General features: G+C 49.4%; 7 protein-coding genes across 7 annotated transcripts; 3 read left to right on the forward strand and 4 right to left on the reverse strand.

Moving 5' to 3' along the window:
- Positions 1-1,393: 1,393 nt before the first annotated feature.
- On the reverse strand, positions 1,394-2,673 carry BDV37DRAFT_284307 (uncharacterized protein; the record flags this gene model as incomplete). The annotated part of the gene is made up of 3 exons (XM_032087477.1): positions 1,394-2,161; positions 2,211-2,476; positions 2,544-2,673. 3 exons carry the CDS (start codon positions 2,671-2,673, stop codon positions 1,394-1,396), a joined length of 1,164 nt encoding a protein of 387 aa, XP_031940127.1.
- A 1,452-nt stretch (positions 2,674-4,125) lies between these two features.
- Positions 4,126-7,472, reverse strand: BDV37DRAFT_284308 (uncharacterized protein; the record flags this gene model as incomplete). The annotated part of the gene is made up of 5 exons (XM_032087478.1): positions 4,126-4,557; positions 4,607-5,486; positions 5,545-6,394; positions 6,631-7,143; positions 7,208-7,472. 5 exons carry the CDS (start codon positions 7,470-7,472, stop codon positions 4,126-4,128), a joined length of 2,940 nt encoding a protein of 979 aa, XP_031940128.1.
- A 1,536-nt stretch (positions 7,473-9,008) lies between these two features.
- Positions 9,009-9,755, forward strand: BDV37DRAFT_272529 (uncharacterized protein; the record flags this gene model as incomplete). Its single annotated transcript, XM_032084883.1, has 1 exon — positions 9,009-9,755. One exon carries the CDS (start codon positions 9,009-9,011, stop codon positions 9,753-9,755), a length of 747 nt encoding a protein of 248 aa, XP_031940129.1.
- Positions 9,756-10,431: 676 nt separating this feature from the next.
- BDV37DRAFT_294958 (short chain dehydrogenase/reductase family protein) lies at positions 10,432-11,970 on the forward strand. Its single transcript, XM_032089750.1, has 2 exons — positions 10,432-10,694; positions 10,749-11,970. The coding sequence occupies exons 1-2, from the start codon at positions 10,658-10,660 to the stop codon at positions 11,750-11,752; spliced, it is 1,041 nt and encodes a 346-aa protein (XP_031940130.1). The 5' UTR covers positions 10,432-10,657; the 3' UTR covers positions 11,753-11,970.
- Positions 11,971-12,083: 113 nt separating this feature from the next.
- Positions 12,084-14,514, reverse strand: BDV37DRAFT_272531 (uncharacterized protein; the record flags this gene model as incomplete). The annotated part of the gene is made up of 8 exons (XM_032084884.1): positions 12,084-12,198; positions 12,275-12,348; positions 12,424-12,521; positions 12,861-13,154; positions 13,347-13,557; positions 13,855-13,958; positions 14,345-14,419; positions 14,472-14,514. The coding sequence occupies 8 exons, from the start codon at positions 14,512-14,514 to the stop codon at positions 12,084-12,086; spliced, it is 1,014 nt and encodes a 337-aa protein (XP_031940131.1).
- A 319-nt stretch (positions 14,515-14,833) lies between these two features.
- Positions 14,834-15,468, reverse strand: BDV37DRAFT_294960 (2,4'-dihydroxyacetophenone dioxygenase family protein; the record flags this gene model as incomplete). The annotated part of the gene is made up of 2 exons (XM_032089751.1): positions 14,834-15,065; positions 15,122-15,468. The coding sequence occupies 2 exons, from the start codon at positions 15,466-15,468 to the stop codon at positions 14,834-14,836; spliced, it is 579 nt and encodes a 192-aa protein (XP_031940132.1).
- Positions 15,469-16,254: 786 nt separating this feature from the next.
- BDV37DRAFT_294961 (uncharacterized protein) lies at positions 16,255-20,449 on the forward strand (the record flags this gene model as incomplete). Its single annotated transcript, XM_032089752.1, has 9 exons — positions 16,255-16,326; positions 16,378-16,429; positions 16,482-16,737; positions 16,810-17,058; positions 17,111-17,393; positions 17,457-17,809; positions 17,863-17,993; positions 18,048-18,214; positions 20,204-20,449. The coding sequence occupies 9 exons, from the start codon at positions 16,255-16,257 to the stop codon at positions 20,447-20,449; spliced, it is 1,809 nt and encodes a 602-aa protein (XP_031940133.1).
- Positions 20,450-20,895: the final 446 nt, after the last annotated feature.

Here is a 20,895-nt window from a genome sequence, read left to right on the forward strand (position 1 = left end):
GCCTTTCTGACATGAGTCATCGTAATGCATGATAGTCGTCCAAACTCTACCACGGTAGCTGAATGTCGGTGACACGTGTAGTTGACTTGCACTCGTGGTTGAGATCTTCTCCGGTTACTTCACACTTTCTCATCTTCCAGCTACAGGAAGTCCAACAAGATGGGTATCGGCAGAGGTCTTATTTGGTTGTCATGCTACTGGCATCCCCGGCGTATGCAGATCGAGACAGTGAGCTACAAGGGTCAAACCTTGATCACCTACCAACGGAGCTTGTTTACATGATTTCTGACTATCTTACGCCGTGCGACCAAGCGTGCCTGGCCCTGTGTAATCATCAACTACTAAATGTCCTAGAAAGCGGTGTTCAGAGTTCATTGGAGACCGAACTCCGATCTGCTTTCCGCAAAAGACTGACCCGAGATCTAGCAGATTATATTCACTGCAATGCGTGCTCGGGCTTCCATCGCCAGAGCTATATTGAACCTCCAGGTTCAATGTTGTGGCCTCGAAGATGTCACGTCAAGCACACAGGTCTTTTCCGCATGTGGTTGTATCCGTTTAGTGTAGAGTGGAGCTCACGGTATCGATTTCAACGCATATATCTATAGCTACCAATAATGAGATCTCGTTGCAGCCCTGCTTATCTTGAGATTAGACTATTACAAAAAATCTTTGACCACCTTACTATCAGTCGACACACAGATTGTTCAAGAGTCGAGCGTCTGTCTTCGTATACAAACTTGGATATTGACCACAGAATTTCCTTCCAAAGCTGTCGCACACGCACGGATTTGTGCTCACATCCGCTTGCAGGATCCTTATATTTTAAATGTTCTCCGTGCCGCTTGCAATACCAATATCGACTCTAGAAGTGGACGGCGACCGCGCCTACACACTTATCGCTGTATGGCTTGCGGATTAGACTACCAACTTGATGCTATTAGCTTTGGGGCAGAAGGCATCGCCCTTGTTATAACCAAGTGGCTTGACTTAGGACCGGGGGTTGTTCCGACAGATGTTCGATGGACCAGACATTTACCAGGCACAACGTGTTTCCAAAGCTACGAGATGATTACTTCCGATTCCTACGTCCGCTCACAATTTGAGAAAGGCACTCTGTTCACATCCGATAATCTGACCCGCCAGAATGCGTCCTTCTTGGATGGTAGAGCATACACGAGAAAGATGGATTGGTGGTACAGCGGCTGTTGGATCTTGCAAGCCAACAGATGACTGCCATGGTTATGCACTGATAGAGCGTGATCTGCGGCGTTGGTATGGATAGTACTCCATAGTTGCATGTATCCCTACATACAAAGAATTCTCTCAATCTCAGGCGCCACCCCATTTATGGCTGAAGTTCACAGTAGAGGCAACGAAACCTCGCAGGTTGTCATGATGTTGGCGGCCGACGACCCTGGCTGGGCGGATTACCCGCAGAGCTGGCTGCGGTCTTTGTATTACCTTCAGTTGTCATGGTCCACATCCTTGCTGCCCAGGCATGTAAGAACTCATATTGCCTGGCACTGTCGATCATCAAAGCTCGTCTCTTGCGCAGCGTGGCGGTATATTCCTCAATCGGGTCACCCGAGGACGAGAAGAACCATTTAGTACTTTTCGCCTTCACTGTCTCCCGATACATCTCCCTTGCTTCAATAAAGGAACCTGTACGCCCAAATCCCAATAAACAGTTCACGATGATCGTTTGGCCTTTGAATTTCTTATCGACCTCGTCGATGAGGAATTGCAGCTTCTCTGGATCAATTGCTTGTCGGTCCTTCCAAGAGCTAATGCGAAAGTAATGCAGATTGTGTGGACCAGTTCCAGCCGGCTTTTTAGAGTCGTCATGGTATTCCAGGCTTATCTGACGATACTCAATATCGCTATGAGCCCATTTGGCGTTGCTGCCTTTATAATGCACAGAATATATTCCCCGGTACGGTGGAATAATCTGCTTTGTTTCTTTCTTTTCTGGTGGTGTAAAGCTTAGGCTCTTCGTGGTGACAGACGGAATAAGATCCTCTTGCTCCTCGGCCGCTAAGCCCTGGACATATTGCGCCAAGTCTACCAGGATGATATCGCCGTTTGTCTCTTTTTCAGCCTGGTTCCATACCATATCCCAGTACATAAACTTCTGACTGCGGCCATACTTTGCTGGCGACTTTATGATTGTCAGCTAGGGAATATTGGCAAAATCAGCAGTGACTTACAATGCTAGCAATATACGGGTAGATATCCTTGCTGCTTCCAATACCGGGAAGGCGAGAGGCATGGAGATTCGGATGCACATTGTTGTATTCGTTCTCTGAATCATCCACACCATCCTCCCAAATATCAAAAGGGTACTCTTTCCTGAAGGAAGAGGTGCTGCCAAACTTCCCGTCCCAATATATATCGTCATTGAATTCAACCTCAGGGAACTTCGGCCCGTCAAGCGTTGCGCCTAGCTTAAGCTTGCTATGCACCTCTCGTAATTCTATAAGCTGGACAGTTAGTTGAGTGGTCTCTTGAGAATAGCTTTCTGCGCGGAGAGGTCAACCAACTTTCAGGGCCTACACTTAGGAACGCTGGCTTGGAAGGACCGGGCTCAACACCCGTAGCCTGGACTTGAAAAAGGCATATTGCAAAGAAAGTAAAAGAAAGTGCCATGCTGAGCGTGCTGTCTCGCGCCATGGATGTGGTAGATTGTTTTTCTTGAGATAATAGACCTAACATATGTGAGAGATCGTGCCAAACAGTGACTGATACCAAGGTGAGCCATTATTTTATACCTAATTTGTTTTGCGCGGCTATTTGAATGGATTACCCAACGCCTCCATTTTCCGGAGGGCAAGTGCGCCCGGCGGGGCACCAAAGCTGTATTCAAGGTATACCATGTACTCCGTACTCCGTATATTGAGTTATCGTAATATGTTTCTTTCTTTCTAGCGGGACGTGCTCAGCTCACATTCCGTTTCGATCCTAAGGCCTGCAGGCCGTCGGTGATACCATGTACCAATATCGCTTTGACGGGGTCCACAAGTGCTACATCTCGCAGGTGCATTGGCTATAGTTGAAACTCTTTGTCGTGTGCGTGGGGCCCCTGGACGGGTGAGGGTCTCCGTTAATCTAAAGTGCCCGACGCACTGTACAACCTAAATATCACGCACGGGAACCGGCCCTGTCATGTTAAGAGTTGTGGGAAAGGAACCAAGAGCCCAAGACAAAGTTAACGTTTTCAGTAGTCTGGTAGTATCAAAGGCTGTCCCACATGGCCATCGGAACTTTTGTCACGTCGTGAATATCAACACTTTTGTGGAAAGCTTGTGGGAAAATGGCCTGCGATGGGTCTGTGACATACCGCAATGTGGTCGGTGTGCAATGCCTGGGCCTTCACCCATCCTGCTACATCGTGCGGCGCAGAATTTGGGGCCCCAAAGCTAGATGGCTGGTCCATTCGCTGATTGAGGCTGTTGCCGTTGCGCGGGAGATGTGGGTGACGATCGTGTATTGGAAACATACTCAACCATGTCGGCAGTGATTGAGTAGCTGATAATCCGAAATGCCCGTGTATTATGAGGACTAGATTGGTCTCCTCGCATCTGTTGCGCTTCCATAGATGTCGTAGTACTTGAAGACTCCATAGTCTGAACCATATGCATTCATGGTACTATAACTCGACAGAAAAGTGTAATTCCCTCATCAATAGTTGTGTGCGTCTCGAGAGACCATGTAGTGAGCTACACCAAGTTGCCATAGGCTCCGTGCGATAAAACGCGGCGCTCTCCAGTCGCCAAATATATTCGATACCAACAAGACAAAGCATAATACCCGACATTGCCATTTCTATTCTAGATCACATCGCGCTGCTGCTTCATCCCCTAGCAGCAATCGTACGGCTTCCTTGTATTCATTCCCCGACATATCCTGGAGAGCAGTATGGAGCAAGTCCATGTCATGACTAAAACAGGCACTATTTTCTATGAGAAGCTTTGCGGCTTCTCGATAGCCGCGTTCGCAAGTGGTTAGGAGGTGACTCTCGGGTCCGAACCGTGCACTTGCTTGTAGCCTGACATCAGCCCCGTTTTCAAGGAGCAGTCGCATCGTTTCCATTCGACCCCAACGAGAGGCTGGCTGAAGTGCAGTTCAACGAGATCGACAACGCTCGTTAATGTTAATACCCCTTTCTAAAAGCAATGCTGCAATCTCAGTATGGCTTTGGGCACAAGCTGCCGTGAGCGGATTGCCCCAGCTCCCACCGTCTCTATTAATCATAGCCTCTTTCGCCAATAATTGATGCACAATTGCTTGGTGACCTTCCCAGCAGGCAGCTCCCAAGGCATTCCGGAATGGTTTGGGCTTTGAATATATTGTTGCATTAACATCGGCGCCTCGCTCTAGCAGTTGGTTGACAACTTCTAGATGACCATTGACCGAAGCATCCATGAGTGGCGTTCCACATCGACTGTTTGGTGCGTTGACATTGGCGCCATTGGCTAGCAAAAGCTGCACGACCTCCTTGTGACCATCGAAACATGCAGCGAGCAGTGGCGTACCGTGATCAAATCTGCCATGGTTCTTTACACAAACGTCAATACGAGCACCGTTGTTTTAAAAGCAACGCTACCATATCTCTTTGACCTTCAGAGGACGCGACTACAAGTGGATATCCGTATTCTCCGCCCAGGACATTCACGTCGGCCCCGCGATCTATGAGGATCTCGGCAATATGACGGAGGCTTGCGCAAGATGCATAATATATGGGTGGGGCCTCGTCTGTTCGACGCCATGGGAGAGATCGGCGCCGGACCATTCTTTTAAACATATATTCTTCAAACCAAAGGGCCCAGATGCTGCATGCTCCCCTTTCTTGAAGGAAGAACTTCAAAATCGTATCAATCAGTTCCTTGTTACTCTCTGCCGCCCTTGCATGTTCCATCCAATAGTGCGTAGAATATGGATATAGAGAAAAGAATCCCATGCCATGCGTGATAGCGCCTTCGTCGTTGAAATGAGACAAGTATGATAGGCAAACTGTGGCTATCGAGGCTCGTGCGCTGCTTTCACTCAAGCTTGTTTGGAACAGCATTCCGACATCAGCCATGTGTTCTGGGAAACTTGCATTGATCAGGTTGGATTTCAGATACTGTTGAACAGAGAAGTGAGATAGATGGACTTTCATGCCGCAACGATCCATCACGAGAGAAACGAGACTTGGGCATATTCTCATGATATCGCGAGGCTCTGGCATTCTTAGCTTAGCATCAAAAGGAGGCTGTGCGGCGGGATCTATTGCCATAATTTCCACAGCTTCCTCAAGGCGCAAGGGACGCTCTGAGTAAGTCAAAAACTGCAAAAGTCGTATGGCATAATCCCTGGAGCTTTCATCGATATCGGCCAAAATCTGGCCATATGTCTTTGATAAAGTCTTCGGGAGAGACCGTCGAAGCATTTTGAGGTCCAAGCACTTTTGCAAAATATCAAGTTGGCATACAACCCACCTAAACCTAGCAAATGTCAATAACAGTTCACTCAAATTATCCAAGGGCCACAGAGTGTACTCACATTCCTCCTGCCTTTTTCATAAGTTCAGACTCGATTTCATTTTGCACTGACGCATCTGACCGCCGTCTCTCAAATCCACGGTCACTTAACAGCCGCTCATGAACATATGCAAGAATATCGTCGTCCACAGGGCCCTGTATAATAGGATAAATACTGTCGTTAGGTAGCAGCCGTTCGAAACTAGACTCAATGTCCACTTCTTTGCGACTTGTAACAACGAGTTGAGGCACCGTGCCTTCTGAGCGGATGGGGGTTTCTATCCATTGAAGGGGATCGGTACTTGTTGTGCATTCATCCAATGCGTCTATGATTATGCGCGTAGCTTTCACAGTGTCCGGCATTTGCTGAAACGTAGCACAGAGTACCTCATCTGTGGGCTGTCCACGGCCTTGAGTAGACAAAAAAAGGGTGTCAAGACACCCTCGCGCTGTATCACTCTTTGAGCCCAACTGTGTCACAAGCGAGCGAACAAGCCCGCTGAGCGATTGTTTTTTATTGTCACTGAAGTCGAAAAAGAAGTACAGGAGAGGAATGTTTTCAGATTGATCAGGCTCCTGGCTCAATGCGGCAAAGATTGAAGCACTGAGAACTGTTTTCCCCGCACCCGGAATGCCATGTAGCCAGAGACTGTCATAGTCGCTGCCTTTCCACTTCTGAAATGGCTCGCTTTCCAAAAGCCAAGACCCAGTACCGATGTGTTTCTTATTCAGGGCTTCATTCAAGTTCGTTGACGGGTCGGGAGGCAACAGCCACTTTCTGATCTTATCTGTGTGATTCTCTGATTTCAATTCATCAACTCCTGTTTTGGTATCTATTGCTATGCATTGGACGGTTTCGAGGGTTTCTTTCACTATGACGCTGTTAGAGACAAGAACTCTAGTAGCTTGTCGTGGCGCTCATCGAGAAGGGCTGTCGCTGCAGCACGCTCAATAGGCAAGGCTGCAATCCATCCGATCGTATAGGAATCAACCGTGTGCGAAATGTATTTGGTCGCCATCGCCCGGCTTCATTAGGCCGTTCTATTCTGAATGTGCGTCTCAAATCGATCATCCCAGGATCTTACATCTTGATCTTGATTTGGCTCACCCTCTTCATTATAATACTCGTGTCTTTCGTTCCATTTCTCCCACCACTCCGAAGGTAACTTTCCAAGGACATCAACCTGCTCAGCTGTGATATCATCTTGTGTGACTAGTATGTCTTCAAACAATGGGCGTTGTCCAAGAATTAACCATATAGCACACGCAAGTGTCCAGATATCAGATGAGAAGGACAGACTTCGCTCTGGCTCAAAGCGAGCTTCGGGTGGCGCGAATGCCAAGGGCGTGCGGGACTCATACCGATTCTCTGTTGAAGGAAAATATGCTTCCGCGAAATCGGTTAGTAGGAGCTGGGCTTCTGAGGCCAAAAACTCTTCGGATGGTTTCCCAAGCCACATGGGGAGAACGGCAGTGGATGGAACATTCGGCTGCAGTGGTCCATTGTCAAGACGAACGACAGGCTCTGTAGTAGGCGAACCATATTTGCGATACAGCCCTTCCATTGAGAGGTTGTCAAAATCGGCCGGAAGGCGCAGGAGAGCATTGCCAAGATGAAGGTCTTGTTGGAAGAAATATCTCGCATTAGCGTAATATTACTAGCTTACTGAAACGTGTTCACCAACCTCCATGAACAACCCCCGTTGAATGGGTGTATCCAACAGCTAGCACGAGCTGTGCGATAAGCGAGCGAGCGGTATCAGCCTGAAACAGGCGTGTGTACGACCCATCCTTTGCGCCTGAGACGCTACATCTTGCCGGTGTCGTGACGCAGCAAGGATGTCTGCCATTAGGACCGTGAAGGACAAATCGGTCTTGGATCAAAGGTACCATTCCCCTGCCTGGACTTTTTGAAAGCGGGGGTGAAGTGTTGTTAACAAGGTCAAGCATGGCTGCCTCTTGGTCATTTGAGTCGCCTGTGCCGACTTTAACTGCCACATAGGTGTCGGACTTTTTATCACGACAGAGCCATGCAGTTGAGTAGGTCCCGTAGCCAAGTTTGTGAATTACCCAATATCGCGTCTGAAACACGTCACCTATTGATATTGGATGATAACCACCAGGCTGATATTTCTCAAGTCTCTCAATCCCTTCGATCAGGTTATATTGAAAAATAGGCGAATTGGAGTCCCCATCGGATGTAGCAAAGTTCCTAGAGGCACTAGCTGAGATGGAAGCAACTGCACGGAAAGGAGATCTCCAGAAAAAAAGCTGGAGTGTTGACGAACGCAGCTGACTGGAGCTGAAGTGACAGGCATAATTTTGGCAATGGCAGAGACGGAATCTCGAGTCTGACCATGCATCCCATCACCACCATGCGACAGAAGGTAAGATTGGCTATTGACAACTGATTCCTGGACTTATTATATAAAATATAACTGTGCCGGGCGACCCCAGCACGCCCTTAATACGAGTCTTTAGATGTGGCTGGGATGTGAGCGAAGTAAAGCGCGGCTGCGGGAAAGCCCCAGTCCTGTGATGATCAGGTGACTGATACTTACCAGGAGCAAGGGAAATGCCCTTATTGTTGCTATTTCGTTACTACATTTTGTCGCGTGTGTTAACACACAGATAACTGTTCTCTGCGGAAATACGGGTCCCAGTCAGTTGGCTATTATGCCCCAACTTGTCTGGAGTATCTGTGAGTGTATTTTTACGATGCATTTTTGGCTACTACTGAGAGATACTGGTATTCAGCATAGATCCGAGGGATGGCAGAGTCATGCTATGTTCGTCAAAAACCCCAGTCACCACTGTTCTTTAAAGTGAATCCAAATGGCCATGGCACATAATTAATATCGACTGGTTGTTCCTAGTATTCTTGGCTGAACTGCAAAGGTAAGTATGATCAAGGGAGGAGCTTCAAAGGCTAAGAGTGCGCTGTAAAGTATAATGGGCTCCATGAACAGCATCATCTTGTCCATTAGTTAGATCTAGTTCCGGACCTACGCATAGGTACGCACAGACAGCTTCAAGACGGCTCCCGGGCGTTTAGTTCTGGTCCACTCAACAGTCTTGGCGCCGTAACATTCTTGATCCCCTTGGCGTTGGCCCTTGACTGGACAGGGAGAATGCAGTTCCCACGGTTCGTCCGCATTTTCATTGTTCCTTGGTTTCGACCCAAGAACAATCTGGGGGCCATGTACGAGCCAACTTCATTGATACTATTATTCAGAAGCGGGATCTATTCCTTCGCCGGTATGATTGGTGCCCGTGATCCTTATTGATATCTCAATCTGGTCTGCTCAAGCGGACCCTTTGCTAGGGCTTCACACTAAGTAAATCAATAAACATGTTGCAAAACATAACCATCTGTAGTAGACTCCCTGTTCTTATCTTAGATAGCAAGGAGGTGAATACTTTCCTATTCTCAGAGTTCCACGAGAGTAACCCTTTCTCACTACCATCGATCATTTCTATACCGGAATGGAGAAGATTTTCCCACGCAACTATGAGCCTGTCCCGAAGACAGACAAGGAGGGAGATTCCGGCGACAGTGATACTACGCTGACAGTGCGGCCACGGCGCCGCTCCGTACACCAGTTCATGAAGCGCAACCTGGCCACGATCACCATCACTGGGCTCCTCCTGATCTTGCTGCTCCTGATAATTGCATTGATTGCAGCAATCACTCTCCAGCCAGTCCGACAGGCCCTGATCCTGGAACACTCGGCGGTCTACTCAGGCTCCGACCAGGGTGGACAGCGACAGTGTTTGCCCACGGCTCCTCGGACCAGACTCTCCTGCGGCAATTCCACCGACGAAGCTGAAGCGCTCGGTTGCACGTATGATCCGCTTTCAGCGTGCTGGCTTCACCGGGAGTGTCCGCACGACTATGTGAAGGAGTTTACGGAGTTTAATGATGGCAAGCCTTTTATATATTACTACGATAAGGAAATGACCCGTCAGATGAAGGACTACGAGGAAGTCGGTCGCAACGTCAATGGTTTCTATTGGACTTCGAACCGTGAGCACTTGGTCCATTGCCTCTATCTTCTGCGACGGGCCCATGACGTTCATATGCGTGGGGATCGCCTTGACACGATGCTGTCTGATCTGAAGCATACCGATCATTGTACGAACATGTTGGCAAATTGGCTGCGCAGACCGGATCCTGCGTTGGATGAGCTGGGTACCCAGGGCCAAACGCACTGTTTCATGTCGTGTAGTTAATGTACGGGGATAGTGGCTATTGGGGCAGTGGCGTGAAAGAGGAGCAAAGGAGTGTTCGTTACCAAGGCACATACTGGCACTATACCTGGTCTACGATATACGTCTTGGTAGCTCTAGCTCCATCTTACGTCTCCTTTACTTCGTCTTTCATATTTATTTTCTGACTTTTCAGCGTAGTTCATGTTTTGTGGATCCATAACTTTCCTTCCAATGGAATGCAAAACATGAAAATGATTACTTCCACCACTAAGCGACTGGTGTTGTATGCTAATCCCGTCTCTCTGACGAATGGTATTGCATTACGCAATTTAGCCAAGATTGTAGGAAAGGACTCCTCAGGAAATTGGTGGCTGACGTGCATGTTGCTTTCATGTACCCTTGGGAGATTTTTGAACTGTACAACTATGGGCGAGGTACTATGAATTATCAAGGTAGCACTACTTAGCATGCCCGAGGAAACATCTTTTCATATCTCGATATGTAATAAATGAACTATAGGCGATTTATCCTGGAATATAATAACGGCAATAGGCGCTGGGCGCCAAGCCGTCATTTCCCAAGTGAGACGTCTGTTAGAGACAGCAGTGAATTGGTTTAATTGTTGGAGCCATATCATTACCTCGCTATAAATAGATAGATTGCGGTACCACTTCTAGCTTGCTTATCCGTCTTGAATGCACATGCTCCCTTCAGTTATATTGCCAGTGTGCATTTTAATGCAGGAGAAAATGCATTTTATGCGCGCGGACCTCGGCAGCCCCGCATTCTCCATCTTAGGGCCGCCGATCATCTATCAGGTTCGCCTGATGTGGTCCTCATCACTCCCTGTTGCTTCTTGATCTGATCCATACTGCTCCATGAGTCGCGATAGATATTGAGCGCGCTGGTATATCCCCTGCAAAATGGCACCGCCGGCAAAGAGATGGCGCTCGCGCGAAGGTGCGCTGACCACCGCTCGCTCTCTTGTTCTTCGGCTGCGCTAACAGAAACCAGGATTCACAGCCGATGCGGTCAGCTACTTACTCCACCGGACGTTGCTGAGCCCCTGGAAGATGGTTCCCCTGCTAGTATTAGCACAATATACTACCAAGGGCCGTGAGATCCTTGAGTCGCGTCCGAAGGTGCTCAAAGCGCTCAAAGTACTGGTCTCATTCGCTGTTTTGAGTCGGCTCGGAGGGTGGCTGGACCGTCGTGTTATCAATAATGGCCAGAAAGATCACTATGACTGGAACCGTGAAGTGGTGGTCCTGACGGGTGGCAGTGGCGGGATTGGACGGCGAGTCGCACAGCTGTTCGGTGATCGCGGCATCAAAGTCGCCATCCTGGACATCGCGCCTCCAGCAGATTCACTGCCAAGCAGTGTCCGCTACTACGAATGCGATATTACATCTCCCGAAAACATCTCGGAGGTGGGCAGCAAGATTCGTGCCTCGTTCGGCAAACCAACCATACTAATTAACAACGCGGGCATCCTCACCGGCAAGACCATCCTCGGCACCACCGAGGCCGTGACCCGACGGTTGTTTGATGTCAACACCCTCTCGCACTACTGGTTGGCACAAGAGTTCCTGCCGGACATGATCGCGGCCAACCACGGAATGGTGGTGACTGTCGCCTCCCAGTCCGGCTACGCCGTCGCCCCCAACATGGTCGACTACTCGGCTTCCAAGGCCGCTGCCATCGCCTTCCACGAAGGGCTGGCGGCTGAATTGGTGACGCGCTACCAGGCTCCACGCGTCCGCACTGTGCTTGTTACCCAGGGCTTTACGCGCACCGCCTTGATTGACAAACTGACCCCCGAAGATACGTTTATCAACCCCCTCCTACACCCTGATACAGTCGCTGAGGGTATCGTTAATCAGGCTCTGACGGGTGAGAGTGGGCATGTCCTTTTACCTGGCACTTCTGGCACTCTCGCGCAGCGTCTTCGCGCGTATCCTGTGTGGTTCCAGTATTCGGTGCGGTGTCGACTGGAGAGGCTCATGCGTGCCGACTAGATTTGTTTCTGAATGATATGCGACCAGGTTTGTACTCAATTTGTCCCGGTGGATACCACTGCACTTGCCCGCTTTCTGCAGAATCGTATTATTTGAGCCGTATGCGATAATTTTGTAACTCCATCTCAGATCCTGTAGGCAATCGAAGCTGAGGACTGCTCTTTCCAGTGCACCTTGACCGCTGATTGGAGACACCCGATCTATTTAGCAGCGACAACCTTATCCTCTATAGTACAATGTTAAGTAATAGTCTTTATATACTTCTTACCGAGGGATGAAGTGCTCAGCCCCCGCCGTACTCCTGGTGACACGTATACAGTTTCGGAAATATCTAGATGTCCGTACACAGCCTTCGTAGATCCCAGGCGCGGTATTTGGCAGCCCAGCCCAGGTTATCCTCAATTTCTTCAAGAAGCATAATGGCTGCCTTCCTTTCTTCGTTGTCGCTAAAACAGCATCCAGCTATAGTTGAAATACATCAGTCGAGCCCCTAACAGACGCAGACCAGCCAATGTCGCATACCATAGTAAATGGGCTGAACGGAGTTTACCCGACAGCTTCCGTCTGGCTTGCTTTGGGCTATGCCACATATCTGTCTCGCATGGTATAGTAGTTGTCCCTGACGATCGCTTAGCACCGTTTGCGAGGGTGTGATCACTGTACATGCTAACCTCTATTGTCCTAAAGGCAATCATACAACTCCGGTCCTGCGTAGGGCAGGAGGTGAGGAGCAGAATTTGAGCAAGATGGAACATCTGCCACGAGGAAGCTGCACATCGTCAACAAGTGCATGTTATTGATTATAAGATAACATTACCGCAAACGCTCCTCGCAAACCATATCGTTGTGAACGGCTTGCCGTCCTCCTCGTATACTGAGACTGGGTCCATGAAGCTTTGGCCCTTCACAGAGCGGTTCCAGTGGTCTAGAAGGTTACGCAGCTTGCACCATTCATCGAGCCCTTTACTTGCCGAGGTGTTGTCTGAGCACGCTATTAAATTTACCACTTTCGCGAGAATCGTGAGGATCCTTTATACATCAGTATCAAGCATGCCGATCCAAGTAAGGACACATAGACCAACTCACTGGTTGTTAACCAAGTCCTCACTCCCTTCCTGGCCTATATGTTCCAGGTCAATTGCCCACAAATCGGGGTCCAGCCTCAGCTTTGATCTGTGCATGATGGAGCAGACTACATCCTGTCGCGCTGTTGACCAAAACCCAGCCTGCTCGATTCCACCAGAAGATCCGTTCACTCTGCGCAATTTGCTGAAAGAGAACACCCCGTCGAGATGCCTTTGCCAGTCTGAGGCCGGTGCGTCTAACATTTCATAACATGAGCAAATGACAGTGGCTGCAAAGCCATAGCTGGCCAATGGTTCATCGTTATTGCCCAGCCTATCTATCAGAAGAGAAATTGCTGTATTGTAATTTCGTCGTGCGATGTGCATGCCTTCTGGTAATTTTCCGATCAAGAACTGTTGCTTCGCAGCACATGCAATACTCGCTGCTTTAAGCAATGTGTCCTGCGTTGCCAAGCGACAAACCTTTTTTGAGAAGGTTTCTGATAGGTCTGAGAGGTCCATCCAAGTACCTACTTCGGCGCTGAATTGACGCAGCAACCATCCTTCTTCCTGTGAGCTTAGAGGAGCCGCCTGTGCTAGCCCCCCTGGGTTCGATGGGTGGACAACAGACGTGAAGGGACTATCCTGGCTGCAATAGGTCTGTAAGCTCTCCGGTGGTGAGATGCTAGTCGAAGTGTAGGCCAACCGAGGGTCTGAAGCATGACTCATGGACAACAGAGCCTGTGCTCCTTTATTCACTGTTCCTCCTGTGTCATCGGACGAGTTGCTGGATCTGCTACTAGTAGTACCTCGAACCGCCTCCCCATGGTTCATCCTATCGGACTCTCCTCGAGACTGTACAACCGAGGTCCCATTATGCCAAGATGCATGGCCGGCCTCTGCCGGCGTTGAACGTTCTATGACATATCCTCTAGTGTCATTCCAGTGAGTTGGACTCGATGGTACTGTTGTTATACGTGCCTGGTGTGGTTCAGAAATAGCGATATGTGCATCAGAGTCTGTTGTATCGCGGACTACCGTGCGACATGCTTTGCTATGGTTGACAGGGCTTCGTGCGACGGCTTCGTCACAGATAATCTCGTACTCATCTGCTATCGCATTGGTCTCATCCACAAACTCATCTACATCCCGTTCAATAATATCAGCATTTGCCAGATGCACATAATCACATCATAGGACTCATACAGCTTGCTACCTCCAATGCAGAGATCCTGACCTCCACCCAGGTCTGACTCCGCTCCCAAAGACCGAAGTATCCATTCTTGTTAGGTGACGGATGTCGCCAGTGCCTGAAGGAAACCAAATCGCTGGGGACACACTCAACCCGAGATTTCTCACAATTTCGACAAAGTGGTTTTCTCTCGTCACATTTGACCTTGCGCGCCCGACATGTTAAACTGGCAATACTTTAGCCCAGTCGAGCTACTCTCACATCCTGTTGACTCACCACCCTAGATCACAGTGATGTCAGAGGTGGATAACTGATGTAATAGTCTCAGGTACTTACCAGTCCATGTACGCATTATCGCTATGATGGCCAGAATGGCCAGGCGAGCGCAAAGCGTCGTTGGGGGGAAGAGTTCTGTGCGGATACGGATTGTATTTCAGGATCGGCAATCATGCCGAGGTGGGACCTGGTATTCGTGTTTGGGCCAATGCTCGTACATGACTTGACATTTGTGCTGCGAGCGGGGTAATCTCTTTGTTTGCTTTATTGCCTGAACCTGTTATTTTCTATCTGTCACTATTAATTTTTCTTCTGAATTTATTATGATGGTGCTTGTGTGAAGCTGAGTGTCTACGCGTTAGGGCTTGGCGAAGACTGGCGGGGGATCACTGATATATAATTTCCAGCTCAAGGAATGACAGCCCTCACCAGAAGTAACATTAGCTATCCTACTCTACGCTGAGACAGGTGGCTATTTGGAGATAGACAATTGCAAGTAAATTAAACGCGTTTGTTATTACTAATAATTTGCACTCTATTCGCCATGCACTAGTACCAAAGCCTGTCATTTGGCTGAATCCCTTGCTTTTGACAATGTTCATAGTATAGATGAGCGTAGCTGAAGATATCCATCGTGCTCTTCAGGGTATCATCATCATGAAAGAATTCTAAACTGCCCGTGATAGTGAAAACCACCTCCGCGCCTTTGGACATGTGGAGCGTATGGATTGTTCCTGGGTTTTCCACCACGTAGTCCCCTGGCTTCGCGACCCAGTCATACCTATGCCAGTTAGCACAGATCTTTCCTGGCGCCGTCTAACAGAGACAGTTACTCACTCTTTGTAGTTCCATTCCCCCTTCATGGTAACTGCGGTGACAGAGCCGCGGTGCCGGTGTTTGCCCAACCATGTGTCTTCCAAGCTGCGCAAGACGACGACAAATGTGCCTGTGCGGGTCTCGAAGCGCAACGGCTTCAGCTCGAGATTGTTAAGCCACGGATGCCAGCAGGTATCCGTTTCCCCGTTGATGTAAACATCTGGCGAGCTGTATTTGTCGGCGAGCGCTAGTTCGGCTTTCTCGAGCGCCGTCAGCTTGGACCCTTCATTGTTGGCTACCGCAGCGCTTTTCGACGGCGCTGCACGGGAAGGGAGCGTGCGGTCGGAGTTGGACGATTCGGCGGTCATTGTATAGCAATTTTGTACTTAAGTGTAGAATGACTACCTTGTTGAGTATGAGTGAAATCGTGCTGCTCTTCCGGGGCTTGTTTCTTATTTATGTCCACTTTTACAGCAGGCCTTGAAGGTCTAGACGTGGCTCTCGGTAAATTGATTTCCAGAGTAAACCCCATGGCGTGCTGAACAACACATCACGGGTACCCTTGCATTGCATGGCATATCAAAATCGACCATTAGGCGATCCAAGATTTCTGACTCTGCATGGTCAGCAGACATACATTGGTAGCTGATCCGACTGAACTGGGATCTGCTGTCCGAAGCCTTAACGCCGTGTATCTCGACTTACCTGGAATATCCAGGGTATAGCAACCGACATTGCTACTATGAAAACGAGAAATACTATTGGCAATCACTAGGATCCGTGCTCCACAGGGAGAGACACTCGGAGGGTAATCCAGCCGAGAGGGAAGGTCGCTTTGATTTCCGTCCGTCGTTCATTCCTGCATCGCGGACTTCTTCCGAACCCTGACCCTAATTTCCAACTCCGGCTTGTTTATGAAACCCCTCTTACCCCGGATTCTCTCCACACTTCCCCCACGCCCGCAAACGGCGTATGGACTATTCGAGTCATTGAGTGGATCTTCTATTCCGTTCGAAGTGGGAACTGGGATGACAATCCCACCGTATATAAGATGTGATGGAGCCAGGAAAATGCGCGGCTTCACGTGGCTTGAACTCTCTAAGACCCAGCGGCTGATCGATCACAATTGAGGCGCTGAAGGTTTTATGTCCAGCATGACAGTGTCAAACGAAACCAAAAAGCCCTATTTTGGCTTGACAGGAGGATGGCTTACATTCTGGGTTACGGTATGGCAAGTTTTACAACTTTCTGCCTTCGTTGGGCTGACAATTCCTTAGGTTGCTTGCGCAACTGACATGTCCTTGTTCGGTTACGACCAGGGAGTCTTTAGTGAGAATATAACCCAATGAACAAGTTGTGTACTCCCTCTAACACGCCATAGGTGGTGTGGTTATCACACGAGACTTTCTCGAAGTCCATGACCTTGTAGGCCCGGAGAAAACCACGTCGCTCTCCACGGTCACAGCTATATACGATGTGGGCTGTTTCTTCGGTGCAATCGTTGCCTTCACAATCGGAGAGCAACTAGGACGGAAAAAGGCGATCCTGCTAGGAACTACGATTATGGCTGTAGGGGCTGTGCTGCAGGCTGCCTCTTTCGGCTTGGCCCAAATGTTTGTCGGACGTATTGTCCTGGGGTGAGTATATCGCATTATTGATTCTAGCAACTTGTTTTAGCTCCGTCGCGTTAATGCCTCGACTGACGGTAGGATCGGCAATGGTATCAATACCGCCACTGCACCTATCTGGCAGACTGAGACATCGCAGCTGAAGTGGCGTGGTAAATTGGTCATTTTCGAGATGATGATGAATATCTTCGGCTTCTGCCTCGTCAACTGGATCAATTATGGATTGTCCTTCGTCGGTGGCTCCATCGCCTGGCGGTTCCCCCTGGCATTCCAATTCTTCTTCTTGATTATTCTATGGTCCACCACTCCGTGGCTTCCTGAATCGCCGCGGTAGGCTGTTCCAATTCTACATCTTATTCCCAAACGTGCTAATGACATACAGATGGCTCATAGCCCACGGGAGGCAAGAGGAGGCCACAGTGGTGCTCAGCTGTCTCGAGGCAAAGCCCATCGACGACCCCTTCGTGATTGCGCAGCGCAATGAAATTGAATACAGCGTCCGGTATGAACGCGAGAATTCAACGCGGTGGCGAGACCTCTGGAAGAAAAAGGGGAATGACAGCAAGACGCTCCGCAGACTTCTCCTCGGCGCAGGCAGTCAATTCATGCAGCAGTTCGGCGGGATCAATATCATGTCATATTATCTGCCAACGGTCCTTATGGATGTAGGTAGCGGTCACATGATCTAATGGTATCTGTCGAAAGAGCTGACGCATAATCTTATCTAGTCGGTTGGACTTTCTGATACAATGGCCCGTCTGCTAGCAGCATGCAACGCGCTATCGTATCTTGTGTTCTCCGGGTTAGCCGTCCTTCTCGTCGAGAGAATGGGTCGCCGAGGTCTGATGCTCCTCTCCACGTTTGGACAATTCTTCTGCTTCCTGGTTATTACCATCCTACTGCGGTTCTCACGTATAAGCGACAACGGCGACAAGTATGCCTCAGCATCGGTTGCATTCTTCTTCCTCTACTACGGCGCATTCGGCATCGGTATGCTCGGCGTGCCGTGGCTGTATCCCACGGAGATCAACTCTCTTCCCATGAGAACGAAGGGAGCGGCTGTCGCGACAGCTACTGATTGGTTTGTTTCGCACCCCTTCTACCCTGCTATATCTCTCACTGACAACTGAACAGGATCACAAACTTTGTCGTGGTCGAGATAACACCCATCGGTATCAAGAACATAGACTGGAAATTCTGGATCGTATGGACAGTCACTAATGCTGCCTTCTTACCGATTCTCTACTTCCTTTACCCTGAAACAGGTTTGTGTAGTCTGTCCCTAGCAGTGAAGATGTAGTTACTAATGGTGTGTGCAGCGAACCGAAGCCTCGAGGATATGGATGAGTATTATCGGTCCAACCCCCCGCTGATAGTTACCAAAGATCCCGATGCCATCCGTCGACGGCGGCCGCAGAAGTACATTCAGCGGGAGGAGGAGGAGATTGAGAGGGCTGCTGCTGCTGTGGAGAAGAGGGCTTTGTCGGTTGGAGCGGTGGAGCATGCCGAGTGGACCAGTGAGATTGGGGATAAGCATTGATGTACTTCATCCGCTGAGAGCGGGTGTGATGTGAAGGTTGTTGGTGGAAATCACCTGGTGTTGGACATGTCTGCTCTGCGGTGTACGCTTAGATACTATGGTGCATTTAGATCTGCTTCGTATGGATTATGGATAGCTTTCGAATACTCGTCTGGGACTTTTACTACTCATCAGTAGCATCAGATAAGGCTACGATACTAGGCAGCACACACTCTTGGTTGAGGCTAGAGGCTGGGGCTATTATTCCACAACAATGTCAAGATGTGGCATGCATATTGGAACCGTGGAATATCCTGGCTAGGGCGTAAGAGATACTTACAGACTCGTATCTGCCGATAGCGGCCAGACGGCCGAACAAGAGAGAGCCGCAGATATCGGCCTACTCGCCGAACATACAGACGCCCTAAGGACCATGTATTGGGGAACGCTGCCCCACAATTGCGGTCATACTACAGATCCTAAGAATGGGAATCGAGCCGAATACTACCTCACTCGGCCCACTTGTCCGATCTGTAGCTTCGACTCGGGTACTCTCGGCCTTCGCAGCGATACGATATGAAGATCTTCTCGCAACGAAGTGCGATATATCGTTCTGGTCCTAGTATGCATATAAATCCCATGAGCACAGCAACATGAGCAAAGGTAGGTATCATTCTGTATACTACAATTAAAACCTGTCACTCCTGAACCGTATTTAGAAGTAACAAGCATGGCTCGACAGTATCTCAAATCCCGCGCCGCTCCCTCAGACCATACGCAATCACCCTCAGTCGACGTATCCGCCGTCGTCGAAGAGGTGATCAGCGCAGTGCGCGCAGATGGCGACGCTGCTGTTAGAAAATACTCCGCGAAATTCGACAAATGGGCGCCAGACAGCTTCAAGCTATCCGAAGCAGACATTGAGGCTGCGATAGCCATGTGTCCTGAGCAAACCATCGCCGATATCAAAGAGGTCCAGCGAAACGTGCGGGCCTTCGCAGAGGCACAAAAGGGCTCGTTGAAAGATTTCGAAATTGAAATTCAGCCGGGAGTGCACCTCGGGCAAAAGAATGTGCCGATTAATACCGTCGGCGCGTATGTTATTATCATGTTTCCCTTCAGATATCCCGTGACTACATAGTGATTCTCATGATACATGTCTAACGTTATCACGCGAGTATAGATACATCCCAGGCGGCCGCTACCCACTCCTCGCATCGGCACACATGACAATCCTCACAGCGAAAGTCGCCGGCGTTAAGCATGTCATCGGCTGCACACCCCCTATCAACGGCGAGATTCCGCATAGCACGATTGCAGCTATGCACCTGGCGGGAGCAGACGAGATCTTCCTCCTGGGCGGCGTGCAAGCCGTGGCTGCCATGGCCGTGGGTACCGAGACAATCCGTAAGGTTGATTTCCTGGCTGGTCCCGGGAACCGATTCGTGGCGGAGGGTAAGCGACAGCTGTTTGGTGAAGTCGGTATTGATCTCTTCGCGGGTCCCACCGAGATCCTCATCCTGTCGGACGAGACGGCTGATCCGTTCACGGTGGCCACGGACTTGATCTCGCAGGCTGAGCATGGGCCGGATACACCCGCTGTCTTGATCACGACGTGTCCTAAGGTTGGGCGAGAGACGATTGAGATCGTCAACAAGCTGCTTTCTGCGTCGGACCTCTCGACCGCAGATGTGGCGAAGGTTTCGTGGGATGCGTTTGGAGAGGTTATTGTTGTGGATACTATGGAGGAGCTCTGGGAGCTGGGTGACCACTACGCAAGCGAACATGTGCAGGTGTTTACGAAGAATCCCAGGGATGCGTTGGAGAAAATGTCCAATTACGGGGCCTTGTTCCTTGGAGAGAACACATGCGTGTCATATGGCGACAAGGTAAGTACTCGCAAAGCTGGACGATGAAGGCATGAAATCCTGACGGGACACTTACACATGATGTTAGGTGATCGGCACGAACCATGTTCTGCCGACTCGGACAACCGCTCGATACACTGGCGGCCTGTGGGTTGGGAAGTATCTGAAAACATGCACCTACCAAGAAGTGACCTCATCGGAAGCCAGTGGAAAGCTCGGCCGTTTGTGTGGACGAGCTGCACGGGCTGAGAGATTCGAGGCGCATGCGCGTTCTGGCGACCTACGGGCGAACAGACACATGGGAGACGAGATTGAGTGGATTAAGAAGGTCTAATTCAATATGATGATGGGTATCCATAGTCAGAATCCGGAGTTCAGAGCCTAGCAAAGTAGAGAACTCTTTGACAATGATGTATGCAAGTTATTAAACCATGTAACCTGCTGCATAGGGTTTACTATAGTCACAGTGTTTGAGGGATCAAGAGTCTGAGTAATGTATCAGCATAGAGAATGGATGCATGAGTCGCTCACATAGGACTCGTGAGATTCCCACCACTTCCATACCGCTGGGTTTCGAAGATGTAGTAGCCTTAGGGTACCTGTATATACACAGCTTTGGCGGGTAAGCCGAGATTATTGCGCAGTGTTTAACAATGTAGAATCAGCGTCGATCCTACGTCTATTGCCCTATTCTCCAAGACGTTAGACCAAAGCACAATTCTATTCATGTATCACATTCTATATCTAAACAATACAACAAACTCCATATAAACATTCTGA

The sequence above is a fragment of the Aspergillus pseudonomiae genome, assembly GCF_009193645.1.
Source record: "Aspergillus pseudonomiae strain CBS 119388 unplaced genomic scaffold BDV37scaffold_46, whole genome shotgun sequence".
Classification (NCBI taxonomy): Eukaryota; Fungi; Ascomycota; class Eurotiomycetes; order Eurotiales; family Aspergillaceae; genus Aspergillus; species Aspergillus pseudonomiae.